The sequence below is a fragment of the Crinia signifera genome, chromosome 6 (genome assembly GCF_055691185.1).
Source record: "Crinia signifera chromosome 6, ASM5569118v1, whole genome shotgun sequence".
In the NCBI taxonomy this organism is placed as follows: domain Eukaryota; kingdom Metazoa; phylum Chordata; class Amphibia; order Anura; family Myobatrachidae; genus Crinia; species Crinia signifera.
The window spans coordinates 265,817,841-265,835,392 of NC_139222.1; the positions used below are offsets into that span (position 1 = coordinate 265,817,841).

At 42.5% G+C, this 17,552-nt stretch overlaps 1 protein-coding gene across 1 annotated transcript in view; it reads right to left on the minus strand.

Annotated features, from left to right (window-relative positions):
- DOCK1 (dedicator of cytokinesis 1) overlaps positions 1 to 17,552 on the minus strand; it is a 342,756-nt gene that overhangs the window by 230,718 nt on the left and 94,486 nt on the right. Inside the window, exons 14-22 of the mRNA XM_083149518.1 lie at positions 14,716 to 14,840; positions 12,601 to 12,699; positions 11,465 to 11,537; positions 11,150 to 11,253; positions 9,963 to 10,146; positions 8,100 to 8,197; positions 5,659 to 5,748; positions 3,643 to 3,743; positions 605 to 739 (exon numbers count right to left, since the gene is read on the minus strand). Coding sequence (XP_083005644.1) covers positions 605 to 739; positions 3,643 to 3,743; positions 5,659 to 5,748; positions 8,100 to 8,197; positions 9,963 to 10,146; positions 11,150 to 11,253; positions 11,465 to 11,537; positions 12,601 to 12,699; positions 14,716 to 14,840 — 1,009 coding nt within the window. The remainder of the gene's footprint in view (positions 1 to 604; positions 740 to 3,642; positions 3,744 to 5,658; positions 5,749 to 8,099; positions 8,198 to 9,962; positions 10,147 to 11,149; positions 11,254 to 11,464; positions 11,538 to 12,600; positions 12,700 to 14,715; positions 14,841 to 17,552) is intronic.

Below are 17,552 nucleotides of genomic sequence, written 5' to 3' on the forward strand. Positions count from 1 at the left end.
GCATCATTATGTGTAATCTGCCACTGAAAACTAATCCAAGTACCTAAAGCATTATAAGTAGTGCTGGGTAACGACTCCAATTTTTAATTGCGATTAGTCGCATTGTTTGGCACATGAGTGCTGCTTATTGACAATCTCCTTGCCAGGGGTTCCATGCTCATTGCCGGTGGGGGGGGGGAGATTACATGCTTGTTGCTAAGGGGGATTCATGGTCATTACCAGGGGGGGAATACATGCTCATTGCCAGGTGGGATTACATGCTTGTTGCCATAGGGGTTAAATGCTCGTTATCAGGAACTCTGTGCCTCTGTGGTGCCGTTCCCCCCATGACTCCCCCCCTGCATTAATGGCGTTAAACATTTTAATTGCCGTTATGGCGCTGCCATGTTAATGAATATGTATGTGGCCAGGAGTAAAACGATCTACGGTTCAAGTCATCGGCTAGATTTTATGGGTGTTAAAATAAAAATAAAATGTTTTTGCACCCATCTAATGACCACACAGAAGCAAATAATTCCATTTACAATAAAATGACAGTACACTGAAATAGCTTCTTGATCAGGTAGAATCCTAAGTATCGGAAAAGGTAGAAGGACGCACTTACTGAATAAACAAGATTCTGGAGCGCACAATGAACTTGAAGATGTATTCTAGAGCTTTCATCACTTTAAACACTTGTTCGGTTATCCCAGGTCTATCTGCACTGTCCACGTAGTTCTTCAGCACCTTTGTCAGTTTCCTGGAAGGTAAAAAAAAAAAAAGGAATTCATTAGGTCCTGGTAATGTTAGCCACAGCTGACCAGGTTTTGGACAGAACAGAACATTAATAACATATATGTAGTGTTACTGCTAGGCTGTTTTAGCGGGGCGCTGCGCCATGCCCCATTTTTAAAGGGCAAAATGCGCCCTGCCCATCTCGCAGCGCCCCGCTAAAACAGCCTCACGGGGAAGCCCAGCGTCGCCGTTGACAGCGATGCCTGGCGCTTCCCAGGCAGCACAGTGGCTTCGGAGGGGCCGGGCCCGCCCCTTTGATGACTGTGGAGGCCGGGCCCGCCCCCTTTGATGACAATGGCGGCCCAAGCACGCCTCTTTCATTACGACGGCGGCCCGGGCACGCCTCCTTCATGACGTCGGTGGCCCGGGCACGCCCCTTTCATGACGTCGGCGGCCCGGGCACGCCGCCAGCTGTGACGTCGGCGTGCCCGGTCCGCCCCCCAGCGCCCTGCCCGGTGTCACTCCTAGAGTGAACACTATATATGGATGATACATGGTGCGGGCCATACGCCGAATACCCTGTGTGCCCCCAAACCTATCACCGAATTATCCGAATATAGGATAATTGGATATCAGTTTACAAGACGGCCAATGTGACCTCCACCTGGCGCAGTGATAACTAACCTGTATCTGGCTTACATGGTTTGGGCCCTTTTTTTAGATTGCAATGGATCGGACTGCGAAACCGTAAAGTGCCCAAATCATGCATGCCCAACCTCCGATTCCAAACCGCGGTCCCCAACGCAAGTGCTGCTCATAAGATTTGTCGGATGCAGCAGCACATGCTGGTGGGGTGGGGGTCACATACAATACATTTTATGCTAAAGGATCACATACGATGTATTGTATGCGGTTCAGCCAACAGGGAGCCCGGCGGTTTCCTGGCGGCAGTCTAGTGTCTGTGTGTCACCAAAACACTGTCATCTATTGGCAGCAAGTGAATCTACATCTTTTTCTCTCTATCACAGAGCCAATCACGTACAATTAGCTGCCTTACTAGCTTTCGAAGCATTTGCTTCGAGTGAGCTTACTAGTATGATATAGGTCACTTAAATATACGTCTGTGTGTAACTGAGTCTGTACACAATGCACATCAGAACGCGTCATGAAAGAAAGCGGTGAGACGTAATAGCGTCCGAGTTCGCCAGACGTACGTAATACTGATGCCGCTGATCTCGGACAATTTTTAAAGTGGCAATCATCTACAGGGCAAAACCAATCCTTGGTAACAGAAAACTTCTAAGATCAACCGGCATCGGACGATATCACATCCCGCTAAGTGACTCAGCTGCACACAAGCATCATATGAAATGATCAACCCAGTCTCCGGTACATCCTAGTGACAGGACTAATGGTAACTAATAAGGTAAAAATGGACTTTACACAACCAGTACCATACAAAAAAAATTATATACAGAATAATAAAAAAAAATCTGTATCGCTCGTCAACTTAAATAAAAGCTACTGACATTTTGGAAATGCTTTGCTCAAAGGCCATTAATTTATGCCGCGTTCCATGCTCGACTGAGGTCAAAATTAAATATTGTCAATAAATCTGCATGTCCCAGGTGGCGAGCGGTTATGAAAATATCTGAATAATGATTTTTTTTTTCTACTCTGAGAAATTACTTTTGGAAAAAGTCTCTCTCAGCATTCCTATTACCAAGGACAGCATAAAAATGTATAATGTTTTAGGAACAGATGAAACGCATATTTAACAAATGCACAGATGTAGCGAAATTGAACTCCCAATGCAGACATAAAAAAAACCATTGCGTTTTACTGATTGTTTGTCAAAAATCTAAAAAAATAACTATAAAAAGTTTTCCAGATCTCGTCTCAAATATTAGCCAGATTCTTGTGACTTTGCTGTTAGGACAGTGATGGTAGGAGGCAGTTTTCATTAGAGCTTACAAAAGCAATGAAAAAAATAAATCAAATAATAGATTAAAAAAAAGTTGTGGCAAAGGTCATCAACAATAACAATTAGCTGATGAGCAAGGTTTCAAATGGGAAGAATATTTTACAGCCCTTTCACCATTTTAGTCGAATTTTAAAAACATTCCTGCTTAGTGGGTGGCTGCATATAACGGTCACAATTTTCAAACACCCAGAAGGTCACGTGTTCCAGGTCACCCAACAGGTGCGCAGGGAGAGCTCAATTTTCCAGAGCACAATGGTGGTGTATTGTAAATAGCAGGTGGATGTTTTGCCACATAACTCCAAAACAAAAATTAACCAATTACCACGACAATATTTTTCAGAAAATCTACAGGCCAAGACTTTTATTTGCTTTATGACGCACAGACAGCAGCATCATAAAAACTCTCCTTGAATTATTTGGGATACAAATCTGTGGGACTATCCTCGATACCCGAGAGAGTAAGCCAAGCATCTACGAGTGACGTGGGCTGGTCTGGGAGCTTGATGACGATTTGCTGCTTTAAACAGGAAGGGGTGGAGTCACATCTGCAGAACAATATCCCCACAATGGGTAGGTATAGTCTGTACATAAATACTACATGAATAGGTGGGTAGTTGCTGCCAGCATATACCGCAATGAGGAAAACTAGGTCGAAATCAGATTGCAAGAGGTTACAGCACATTAATATGTAGCATGGCATTAAGCTTGCTCGTCTGTGCCTTTTTATCATTACCTGCCATGAATATTCGTAAAAAAGTACACAGGAAACATTTTTTTTCCCCGAAGAGAATTCTGCATGTATTTGCATAGCTTTAAATAGGTCAAAAATCCAGGATGAATTTATAATCCCCAGGCACGTCATTTCTATCCGTTTTCTGGCTACCCGTGCAGTGAGCATGCAGTGTCAGGACCGATCTGTTAATAGGAGAATGATTAAAACATACGTGTAAGCCAAGGTTGCGCTGAAGTGCTTCTTTATGTAAGTTTCCAGGACAGGGTTGAAGTGCTGAAACTTCCGATCTGCAATCAGACCAATAATGAATACCTGGAACAAAAAAAAAAAACTTGCTGGTTAATAATGCATGAGTGTAGGAAGCACATTGTGAGCTGCGCAACATCTTCCCTCGCTCAGAGGATGCCCTGGGCTCTGGGCGTCCCATTCAAAGGGAATATATCACCCGCAGCAGCAGAACGGGGAGAACGGGAGGCTAGACAACATGTCTAGCACATATAAAAGCAGCGTTTGGTAACATTCACATACATCTGTGTACATTACATTATAATATATATATATACAGAGAATAAAAATGCAGCAGCAAAGAAATAAATCACTGAACTGTGCGGTTACTCTATGACATCACAGGAAAGAGATCAGCATTACCCAATAGAAGTAGGGAGAACTTTCACACCCCAGAAACATTACATGTACTGTGACCTTTACACCCTGTATTAATATCTAGGAAGGGCTGTGATACAATTCCTCGTGATGGCGGTAAAATGCCTCGGCAGCGGACCGGCTGTGGGCACTTTGCGACCAGTAACTTTCGTAAAGTCGACCCCAGTGAGATTGTAGTAGATGGTAATGTGCAGATATCGCAGGAACACGCAAATTTGTCAAAAATCAAAATCATTTTTGCACGATAACAGCGCAGGTTCTACTAATATCCAGGCTTCAGCAAACATGGTTAAATCAGATACTAATTAAGTTACCTGTGCTCAGGCATCGATATCGCTATCACCTGATCTGTTAGGGGTAAGTTTACTAAAGTTTTTAAAAATTAAAGAGGTGATGTTGCCCATAGCAACCATTCGGATTCTCTTGATCATTTTCTAGGATGCAATAGAGACAGAAACTGATTGGTTGATATGGGCAACAATCCATCACCTCTTCATTTTTAGAAGCTTAAAATAAATGTACCTCTTAGTAGAGGACCGAGGTTGGATATGCCAGCACTAGGGCCTAATCCAGTGGCTCCAAAGTTTTTGCGAACCACTGTAAATGTTTTCATGGCACCCGTAGTTTGTTATTGAAAAATGTAGAAAAAATAAAACGCTGTTCCGATGACAAGTAGAACAATGTTTCAGCATGCCGTTTCGCCATTACGGAGAATGTGCGAGCATCTCTCATGCACACTCCTCTCATTGGCGTGAATGGGGCGCGTGAGCATCTAACATACACGCGTGCATCCCATTCACGGTAAATAGCACTCTGGCGTGTCGGCGGAATGAACAAGCGCGGCTCCATCTGTATGTTATCCTTAGGTTTCATTTTGCGGTGAGGGACAGGATTCACTTCTGTTCATACACATAGATTATGACTGGAAGCCACCAGCACTGGTTTTGCCTATTACATTGACCATAAATAATTTGCATTGGTCCTGGACCACCAACCCGAGGCACCCCTGCAAGGGCCCTGAACTACCCCAGGGTGTGACAGCACACAGATTGGGAACCCCTGGCCCTAATTATAGCCTCCCCCTGGCATCCTAACTGTAACCTCCGCCCGCAGCCTAACATTAAGCTTCCCTCCCCGCAACATAATCCTAACCTTCTCCTTGTGCCTAACCCACCTGGCCCACAGCCTTACCCTAATTTCGACATTCTAGCAATGTAGGCATTTCCCAGGTCAAAATTCTGAGGATGTCAGAACATTGCCTCTCAACGTTTTAACAATGTTGACATCACAACTGTTGATATTGGTCACGGCCGCCCCTTTGGCTACATCACCCTCAGGGTTTGGAAGTTTTCCACCATACACTATTGTACACTGTATACATGTATTATAGCCCATACATATATTACAGCTAGCATCAGAACATATTATAGTCATTGTCTAACAAATAAAACTATTTTCTGTTGCCGCATTAAGTTTCTATAAATATGCAACAAAGCCTGAGATTTCTTCACAAAATAATAATTGGTATTTATTTTCTTCCATGTTTTTTTTTTCTTTTACTTACCAGGGCATCGAATACTAATATATCAAATGTTTCACTCTCTGAGTTTTCCATTATGATGTTAAACAGCGCATCCAAAGTGTCCTGCAGGAACTACAGAGACAGAGACAATGTCAGTTCCAAAGAATGATGCCGAAGTTTTCCTGGGAACTTTAAACTGGATTAAAAAACAACATTCAGTTAAAGGGGCATCAAATAAACTGCAAGTTTTCTAATTGTTCATGATGATGACTCCTGATGTATCACCGCCTATTCTGGTTATTTATGCAGAGGATGCTGTTAGGGGTCAGTCCTGGCTAATCTGGGTTGCCGGATATTCTCTATTCATTTTTGGATCCAGGCAAGAAGGCAATGGACCTTCACTGTGAGACATCCCACTGGTAGGGGTCCCCAGTTGCTAGCCAGGAAAGGCCAGGAAACAAGGAAGACAATGCTGGGGACATGATGAAAGTCAAAATGCGCAACACAAGTATAAACCCAAAAAGCAACTATAGATCAAGGGAACCGTTTGAGAAGAAATGTGGAAGACCCTGATCGTGCAAGAATAAAAGGTTCTAAAAGTTTCCATAGGACAATGAAGAGAGGAGCCATTCTTATACCGGGCACTTTGCGTTTCATATACTTCGTAGTGAACCATATTGTGCATACAGTACTTCAGAGGTGATCAAAACGGTCCTCGAGATCTACTAACAGTCCACATTTGCCAAATCCCAGCTATAGTCATTACGAACGGTCACATTTTCAAACCTGCTGCATTCATTCCTACTATAGATCCACAGGTTGCCTGGAAACACATGGAATGTTGGTAGATCTTGAGAACAGGTTTGACCACCCCTGCAGTAACGTATGTAAAAGATGTGTTCTGTCGGTTTATGGCAATCAGATCAGTATCCAGGGTTTCTTTCCCAACTTCTTGATGGTATCATGAGCAGGAAATATGGAGGAAGGGATGGAAGTTGCTACTGCAAGCTTAGGTTCATCCTCTTCCAGGATAAGTTATAGACTTTGCAGTAAGCTGGGTACTCAGTTGTTCTCTAACTCACAGAAAGAAATGGTAGTACAGTCACATACATATTTATTATAAAAGAAAATTTACATCAAAATAATCTAAAACTGTTCATCAGAGATGGTGATATGGTGCAATCCAGTCCTCATATCAACATATGCAATCTCCAAGTTGAAGAATAAACAAAATGCATGTCATCCATGGTGAATAAGGTGCCAAATAGACACAAACAAGATAGTAGTCAAAATCGGTCCAAGAACTGGTCGATAGGTTTGCAAGCTACGTTCAAGTATATGATTGTCAATTCATAAGAGTACAAAATAAAAGACACGTTTGCTTGCGTAAAAGTACCCAGAACTTAGAAACAATCTGATTCTGAGTCAGATACATTGGGAAGGAACAAACAGGACAGATCATCATCTCCAAAAAACTGTTCAAGAAGAGATACAGAAAAGAGCAGATGAAAAAGTCAATAAGTGATTAACCCCAACCACCAAACGTAAAGCTACCCATACACGGTAAGATATTTTAAAAGATATGGCCGGTTTCGATCAATTGGAATGACCAATCATTTAAGAACTTTCCGTTTGTGAGCATGATAACGATCCAATGTGGGTACCCGCCGGTAGCTCATCTATCTAGCTCGTTGATCCATTCAGCAGGTGGCGAAATGAACGACCGGTCGTGCACAATTTGGCACACAGTGTTCCATATGTAGGCATGATGAACAATCTGCTAATGATGTGTTAGATTTGTTGTTAAACGACCCATCTACTTCTCCGATCGTTTACACAACCGTTGTGTGTATGTGTACAGGTCTATTGGACAGAAGTGTTCTGGATTTCAAGGGAAATTGTGTGACATATTGGATCGTTCAAAAAAAATGATGCAGTGTGTGGGCACCTTTAAATTCTAACAAAGTGGAAGATCAGTGATATAAACTTGAAAATTAGGGTCTGCTGTTTTATTAGATCTGAAAGGGGACCATAGAGAGCTGGACAATATATTAATATTAATAATATTTTGGTGCAATAGTGAGTAGGTGGAGACAAAATCTGTGTCATCTTTCTAGAACCGGGGCCATCAAAATAATTTTATTGAGCACAAAATTAAGAGTTATGGTCTATGCAGAGATTAACGAAGGTTTTCCCTGAAAGAATAATATTGGAATCTGCAGCTGTGGTGACCAGTCGGGGAAGACGCATACCCCATTATTTCTGCAAAAATCCGGCCCAAGCTCTGTGCTTCACGAGACAATCCTTTGTATTGTGTCTGTGGTGTTCTTACTTTGGCCTTGTGCGTCACAAGACACACCAAGGAGTATCAGCATGACATTCTACATCCAAGAGTCATATCTATTATACACAGAGAGTTGTTATTCTTGTTAAAAAGTCACTACAAAATGAACTGCACATCTAGAAATTCAGAAGTATTTTACCTTTACAACTTCCCCGCCATCAACATTCATTAACTGGCGCAGATTCTTCTGCAGCAGATTTGTATTTGAGCGCCATTTCAAGAGTCCCAACAAATCCACTGGAAGACAAAGGGACATAGATGAAACGGTGTCCCATGGAATTTTGAAAACAAACAAACAAACCCAACAGCCATGACACCAACAGTAACATTTCAAAATCTACGTAGTCACTGGACTATAGTCACTGGACTATAGTCACTGGACTATAGTCACTGGACTATAGTCACTTTATTTTATAACAGATTTGTGAAACGTAGGAAATGGTACATTTTTTTCTGAAAGACAACCAACCATTAAGCGATAATTGCCCCATGCGGTCCAATGTAAACCATTCAATTGGACTTCAGCTGATTTTGGCAAAACATGATTAATAAACTTTGATAGGACTGAACTCAAAAAGTATAGGTATTCTAATTGTGAGTGTTTGTGGTTGCCTAGGAAATCCTTGGCATGTGGTCATTAAGTCGACAGTGTATACGTCGACAGTGAAATGGTCAACTACTGTTGGTCGACAGGCAATGGAAAAGGTCGATGCGTGGAAAAGGTTGCCATGCAGTCGGACGACATGGATGACAGGTCGACAAAGGCAAAATGTTGACATGGAAAATGTCGACATACTTTTTTTTTTTTTTTTCAAAGTGTGCAGAGCTCAGAGAGGAACTGTGCCCGAAGCAGCAAGGTGACGCGGTACACTAATATGTTGTCGATGTCAACCTATGTCGACACTGACCCCAAAAAAACAATGAAAATCTCATGTTGCTTCTTCGGCACAGTTCCTACCTGAGCTCCGCACGCTATAAAAAACAACTCATGTCGACCTTTTCCTATGTCAAATTTTTGCTTGACATACTGTATGAGATCACACATTAGCACAAAAACAAGGCAGACAATTTTTAATTATAATGGATAATAAAAATTGTAAAACCCATCATTTCTGAAAGGTCATTCTGATTAAATCGCTTTCTTTAAGGTCATATGACAACGTAGCAATAGTTGAACGTTCTCCCTAAACACAGGAAGAAAACAAGAAACTGTCCCCACTCTGATTTGGACCATTGGTAAGATCTCGAGGACCGGTTTGGCCACCCCTGGTATAGCTACTGTATATGGTCAATTGGGCGATCCAATACAGTTGACATACAATTAGTGGAAACGTGTACCCCCATGTGCTTGCCGCACTTCTGGCAAGGCAGCTTGCTCGACAACCGCTGTGCTCGCCACCGGTTATTACGTGCATAGTATATCAAGCCCAAGTTGAAAAACATGAAAAGAATACCCACCAAAAATGTGTGTCAACCATGTGTGGATTGACATTGTGATCTAAACCTTTTGAACATACTGACCTTTAGAAGGGTTTACCTTTTGCATGCCAACCTTTTGACCGTGTCGAACTAATGCATGTCGACCGTATTGTGTCGACCTATTGACTGTCAACTTTTTCAATGCCATTCTATCATCCAGACACCTTTGTAACTATCCTATGGTTATTAGCTTTGTATTTAGATTAGTGTTTTGCTTGGGACACGCTTGCCGATCTTTCGTTCATAAAGCTGGCAAACAATATATCAGCTGGGCCATCGGTTATTGTGTACAGCCAATGTGCCTGTGATGCTGCATGGCAGATACAGTATATCGGAATATCTGCATGTGTCTACGGTCACCCGAACAATATATTGCCCCCAATGAATATGCTGGCCAAACATATTTGGTGGAGGATCGTTTGTGCATCGACCTTACCAATCGCTAAACCATTTGGCGAACCAGCCGGTAGGCCAGTTGTGTATCCAGCCTTACGATACCAGGGTACTGGTGGGCAACCCTTACCATTTTGTGTGAGCTTGGTTGAGCAGACCAGAGTAGCTATTTGGAAAGAGTCTTTGCTAATGGTACAGCTTCCCAGGTTCTGCATGCTCTTCCCGGTAGCTGAGTGCCCTTTTTCCTCCAGTTCAATTTTGGTGGCCGGTAGACCGAGGTACGTTGCAGCATCTTCGAGTTTTTTTGCCTCCGCCTTAAATTGAAAAAATATAAATGATCACGTGCAATTAAGAAATAAAAATATCCAGATTTCAGAACAGCTTCCTCGTTCACAGTCTAGACTAAATACATGGGTTGTTATTGCGAGCCTTGAGCGATGGCAAACGTCTAATGATAATAAACTCGTTATAAAACAGTGCACATTGCCAGAGAACAAGGCATCTTCTAAACAACCAAATACTTCATATTCATAGCTAAAAGCCGTAAGCGTACCTTTATTCCGGAAATAATGTGGTTATTAGCACAAAATTAAAAGAGAACTTGTAATTTATGAATTTGTTTTGCCAATCACAGATGCCCAATTAACGGCTAAAATAATCTGCAATTTAATGTCAAACTATTGAGATGAATAAAAGTGTGATTCACATGTGTAAGTTTTATTAAGCAATTACATAGGTTATGCATTGCATAGATAGGCTCTCTTTCACAGCAATACTGGTAATTGGCCCCAATAATGCAGTGTGTGGGCTACTACAGCAATGAGGATAAGGAATTTGATTAATTGAAGTAAAGAAATGTATTTGCGGTGCCAATGTGTATGCAGCGACTTTGCACAAATATGCAGATGTTGCAGCAGGCTTGGTTTGTACCGAGACGCCAGGCGGTATTGCTGTTCAATCCAGCTACATTCTATCATCCAGACACCTTTGTAACTATCCTATGGCCTACAGTGTGGTACTGGGCACCTGTGGCGGCACATACTGTCCTATGAAGCAGGGCAGGGGAGAGCTAGAGATCCTTCCAGGAGCCTGGAGAACAGGTGGCGGGCACTAAACACTTCCACATAACAGTACTGCCTGGTACACAACAGCATCACTGAGCACTATAAACAGCTGCATCCTGAGACGATGGGGTTAAGGTAGGCAAGGCGTTTGTATAATCACGTAAGGCGAAGGGTAATATCACTTTATTAACCTTGTGGAGTTATGCTTTAACATGAACAGTCGCTGCCAGTAGCAGGCAATAACACAACTTACCTTATAAACCAGCAGGTCATGTTCTCCGTCTCTTAGTGTCGTTCCATCGTATCGCATGAGTTTTACAAATGCTACGGCGAATATCTTCTCCGACTTATCTTTAGCTGTGTAAGGAGAACAGCATCATGCACTGAGAATGTCTTCACTTTAATTGTGACAAACAAATTGAGAATAAGACCAAAGCAGCTGTTTATACAAAATAATCGCAACAACAAAATCAATCAAAGTAAAACAATCATAGCACACGTCTATCAGCATACTGTATGGTCAAAGGCAAACAATGGAAAACAGCAGTACGTTAAGTCTACTACATACACTCCTGGGACGATCTGTGGCGGAACGTGAACCGTAAATGAGTCCGATTTACATCTTCAATCGGGATTGCGATCTTCAGCAAAACAGAAAAGAAAGTGACTTATAATATCAGCATATGGGGGTCTGTTAGGATGTTACATATGAGAAACAGTCACAAAAGGCAGAATAAGCCCAACTGCATATAACAAGGTCTGAACAGGAAATCTGCTGTTTAACAGAAGAAAAAAAAAAAAAAAGGATTTTAAAATAATTAATATAATATTAATGAAATGCAAGACAGTCTCTATAGTGATAACTTTATTAAGATGGTTTAATTTAATACAATTCAATCTGAAATCACATTTGCTAAGGAAAACTTTTTGTTTGCAGTTTAACTATACGCCACCATTGGGGAGTAGTGGTGTGTACACACAGTGCGATCCGTCAACCAGCAGAGGAATGATGCAGGAATGACGGGGGGGGGGATGCTGCCCTTGCTCAGAGATGGTAGAAATATACTGCGCTGCACAGTATATTTCTACTTTTGATTCTGATGCCATAGAGATGCGCATGGGTATCGAATCGGGGTCGGAAAAACAATAGCCTGTACTTGACTAGTAATCATAGAATGATGTTGGTAAGTGGAGAACTCCTGTAAGTTCACCAGCTACTGGAAGTATACGCATCATTAATTGGAATTCCTGGGTCCTAGCTTCCCCGCAGTGTCCTGCCAGCTAGAACTGATTAGAGATTGCATGAGGACCCAAACCGGAAAATTCCATGGAATGCTATTAAGTGAAACTTCAGAAGGCCTGGCCTCTGGGATGTGTGCTAATTGATCAGTATTGGAATGCAGTCGCAAGGTAAGTCTGGGCCTGACATCTATAGTAAAACAAGTTATTGAGTGAAGGTGAAGGCTGTGATGGATTAATACAATGTGAAAACTGCAGAGCGGAGAACGGGGCCGCAAACATTCTAAGCTGTGACAGAGACCCGCACATTCGCTTCACTGCAGCATAAAATCTTTCTGTAGAGGCTATACGCATTACCGCAGAGAACCTTAGTTATGGATCGTTCACCTGCATGTTTAGCGTTCGATCTTCTAGCAACATTTTAAATAATGAATATGTATTTAAAACAAAAGAATCACAATTTACCTTTACAGTCTCAAACCACCGCGGCTGTTTCACTTGATAGTATATTACCGATTTGTATTCCGATATGGCTTCATCGCCAGCCCCTGGGAAAATGACATTCTGCAGGGAAAAGGACAGAACAGTGAAGGTGTGCACACACTGAGCAATTCGCAACAACGCCGCTATTGATAATGACCTGTAGGTGTGCAAATTGTCAGTCGTTTATTGCATACACACTGGTCGATATTTGAAACCATATCATTTAAAAAAAAAAAAAAATCACCCACTGTGTACTCACATGAACTGCTTTAAAAAGACTTCAGAATTCAGGGATAGATTTATTAAGCTTGGTGAAGTGATAAAGTGTCTGGTTTTTATCACCGGCCAATCAGCTCCTACTTGTCATTTTTCAAACCAAGCCCGTAACTTCACAGTTAGGAGCTGATTGGCCGAGAAATAAAAACCAGACACTTTATCACTTCACCGAGCTTAATAAATCCACCCCTGAGTACCAAGAATGGTTACGTTCATTATTGGGGATAAAAGATATTTCCTGCCTAGTGCCATATGCAGGAAAGGCTGGGATGGGCCAATTTTAAGGTCTTCTCCAGACATCTGGATGCTAGGCTGGGTAGTAACTATCGGAGCCTATGTGTCATCCCATATGGATAATACAGTCATGGTGAACAAGCAATACTTCCCGGCTAGCTGCATTGGAGCCTTTATGTCCAAAGCAGGCTACCGTAGGCAGAAGCCTGTCATCAGAGGCTAGAAACCCACACATTACTCATATGCTGAAGACAGAAAATAAAGGACAGGAGAGCGAGAGAGGGAGGGAGAGAGCAAGGGAGAGCAAGAGAGAGGGAGATTACGTGGATGGGAGAGACGCCTGACAAAGAGAGGAAGGGAGAAAGAGGTAGAGCGAGAGAGAGGGCAAGAGAGGGAGAGAGACAGGGCAAGAGACAGAGAGAACAAGAGACAGAGAGAGAGGGCAAGAGAGAAAGGGCAAGAGAGAAAGGGCAAGAGGGAGAGAGAGTATGAGAACGAGGGAGAGAGGGAGAGCAAGTGAGAGTAAAAATACACATATTTATTTTGAATTTATATTGTACTTTTATTACAAATAAAAAAAAAATTGTAATTAAAATTTTCCAATAAAAAAAAAAAAATAGCCAGTAACGGAACTACCGCTGCTGCAGGAGGGGCTACGTTACATTAAATAGCTAAAAAAATGCAAGCTATGCAATTTTATAATATAATTTCAAATTAGAATAGAAGTCCAGAATTGGCTAATTTTAGCCTTCTACCAACAGGTAACTAGGATTCCTCCTCCAACACAAAATATATTTAAAGATAAAAAAAAATGAATATATCATATGGACTGGATCGACGCTTTTCTCTTTAAAAAAAAAAAAAAAGTTTGTACCAAGAAATTTCTTGCTACTTGGGGAAGCGATATAGAGATTTTACCACTCTCTACTAGACAAGCCATGTTTCAAGGTTTTAAAACTACCTTACTAATTTATCTTATGTAATTATACTTACGTTATCTGGATTAGCATAATGATTGTAATAACTCTTTGTTATGATTACTTTGAGTATTTGTATTGATTATGTGATTTTTACATTGTATTTTCTGTATTGTTACACCTTGAAGCTTTGATAAAAGAAAGGGTTTAAGGCAAATTGGAATATACAGTAGGGACACAATAGTTTTCCCTCTGCCTTTGTGTAATTTAAAAATTAAGGAATGACCATTATTATAGGACTGGGATGGATGACATCATAGAACATTACTTAGTATCTCTGACTGTGGAAGTGAGTTACCATCCAGCTGCCATTGATACGCTTCTTAATTATCTGTATACTGTATCTTCCCAGAGCCCTCCTGTCAATCTTACTGATGAGGGATAATACAGCGCACAAAGGGGCAGTAAGCTCATCAATACGTTGCCTTAAAGCTACTGATATTGACTGACAAACTACAGACTGGTATGGATCTATCTGGGGGATGACTCGCTTCAACACACTTACAGGCCTTCCAGGATTTGCTCAGACAATGCCTGATTCTGTGTCCCATAAACCTGGTATAAAAACCAATGTAATAAGGTCATGCGAAATAAAACCGTTTAATAATACCTCCAACCGCTTCCCATCTTCATCAAACACGGACACGGTGACTTCTACATTTTTGGCTGTGGTTTTGTTGCCTCGGTCATAGTCACCCTGAAGCAGTGTAACATAGATATCATTGCGCACGTCTCCTGTAAAACATATTAAATATAACAGGTTGGTATCGCGGCACAGTTGGCAGAGTGGTTAGTATTACTATTTGTGCAGAGTGTGTAGTTTGCCTGTTTGTTTCCATGCATTTAACTCCTGTGTCCCCTTTCACACTCCAGAAACTGATAGGTTACAACACATAAAAAAAGAATCCTAGTGTGTATAGATGTCGCAACGCTCATTGCGGCTGCGATGCAATCGATATTGCCCATCTGGTGCAGCAAGGACCACCCGCGACTTGGAGCGTTGTGCCGACGGCTAACGTATTTTCAATGAATCGTGGGTGTCACTTTGACCATACCTCCCAACTGTCACGATTACAGCGGGACAGTCCCGATTTTCGGGTCCTGTCCCGCTGTCCCACCCGCGGCAGGCATTGTCCCGCTGCGGGGGGTGGCAGTTGGGAGACCCCCCAATCTAATAGAATAGACGCTGTGCGCACAGCGTCTATTCTCGTATGAAAATGAGGTTGCGGCCAATTAGCATAAGCCGTGCCCTCATTTGCATACGCCACGCCCCCTTTTCGGGCGCTCCCGCGGCTTTGCCGCGCGGGTGTCCCTATTTCTTCAGCATGAAAGTTGGGAGGTATGCTTTGACAAATGCACGCACTTAGCTGCGCATGTCGCGTCTACGACTTGGTGGATGATAGAAGCTTTCGGCGAGTATCATGCTCGCCAACAGGGTTGGGAAGGGGGCGGATAGAGAGCTGGAGCATGGAAACACCCAGTGTTTCCTAGGCATGTCCACCCAAATGTAGGCATGTCTGAGCTGGCCTGGAGCGGGCGGCTAAGGTTACATGACGTTAGCGCCCGCCCTGAATTCGGCCATATACGTGGTGGATGAGACACAGTCCAGGGTAACTTATTTGCGAATGGATTAAAAAAAATTGTTGGTTGAGGACCATCAAATGATTTTTTGACCATTCTCCCGCATGTGTAGGCGTACACATCCATTGGCATGAAATGCAGACATTCGCTCGGCAAAGGGGGGGTGGGCGTTCCCTCGCCCAGTGGGGCTGCGTTTACCTGCTCGTTAAGCAGGGAATACATCCAGCCCAACGCGCAGGCCTGAATTAGGCCCATAGAGAGTAAGCTCCACTGGGACTCCTTTAAGGACTGATATGAATGATAATCTCTGTTAAGCATACACAACAACTGTTAATGACCATTAAGCACAAAACGGCCATGCACCCAACAAGCATGAGATCTCGCATCATGCACAAAATCTCACTTCAACTTATGGAAAAGGACTTCCGAATCATCTTCCACCTTCAAACAATTTTATTTTAACAGTATTGGAAGTGCCAGCGCTCCTGCAACTTTAACCGGGCGCGCTTTTACTCCTTCTAGCTTATTCTGTGCCTTCCAGCCATGTCTTTAAAACAAGCAGGCGTATTGTTCCAGTCCTTGTTCCAGAACCGGAGGCAAAGCTGCTTTCGGCACACAGCTGTATTACACAACGTAGATGGTTCTTCATCAGCGCTGCCTACGCATTTTACAGCGAACGAGCGTAGAAGCGAAAAAATAAAAGCAACGTTTTTAGAAAAAGAAAAAATCGCAGCAGGGCACGTAACGGGGAATACATTACAGTCAACTGAAGGTGAAGGACTATATTAATTCTATTTTGCAACTTCCACACTCAAGTGCGTTTCATCAGGATAAGGACACGTTCTTATTCAGATCTGGCTGTGAGCTTCTGAAGAGCTTCCATCAAGGAGAGACTTGCATTGTAGTTTTAATTTTCCTTTTAAGAACAAGTATAGAAGAAGAAAAAAAAGAAGCCTCTAGATATAAGTCCCCAAATCTTTCTTTAGTATAATGTAACAGTCAGGAAGCTGGTGCTTATGCATTATTAATTAAAGCGCTTTCACGGCTTAGAAAACTACCTAGGAGGAAACCAGGCCAGCGATATACAACTCGCTGTGGTTCCAGGCTACTTATACTCATGAAGAAGAATGAGTCACATCTGCCATATTAAGGCCCATTTTTTCAAGCCTGCATTTATAGATAGTCTCCGATACATCGTTATTTGCAAAAATGTTTTCCAACAGAGTTTCAGAAGTTGCACAGATGTGAGAACTTTAAAACGGAATGTGGGATCAGGTGCTGACGGGCGAGAAAGTTTCCCAAGCATTGATAGTGCAAAACTGTACTTCAGTGGCCAGCATCTCTGTACAGACGGGTGTTCCCGTGGGGATACGGTCATTACGTCTACAACAACTATGTCAACAAGCATTGGGTCGACACCACTAGGTCCACATGCAGCAAAGTCGACATGGGTCAAGATCGACATGGATCTAGGTCGACACAATCATTAGGTCGACATGGGCTAGGTCGACAGTCAAAAGGTCGACATGGGGTTTGTCACTGTTTTTTTGAGCCGACAGGCGGGATTTCATGCCCTACCATCCACTAGGGCATGGTGGGAGAATAAAATAGCGTGCCCGAAGCACGAAGGTTTTTTATGTTTTATTCCCATCAATGTCAACCCCCTGTCAACATGGACCCCCGATGAGGGAAGCTTTTTGCTTGCCATGCTGTGGGCATTGTGCCTCACTGCTCTCAGCGCATGTTACCGTTCCCAATTGCAGTCCATGTGGACCATAAAACACGAAAAAGTCCAACAACAGAAGAAATTTGTGAAAAATGCATGTTTCCATTTTCACACGTCGACCATTGCCTATGTCGACATTT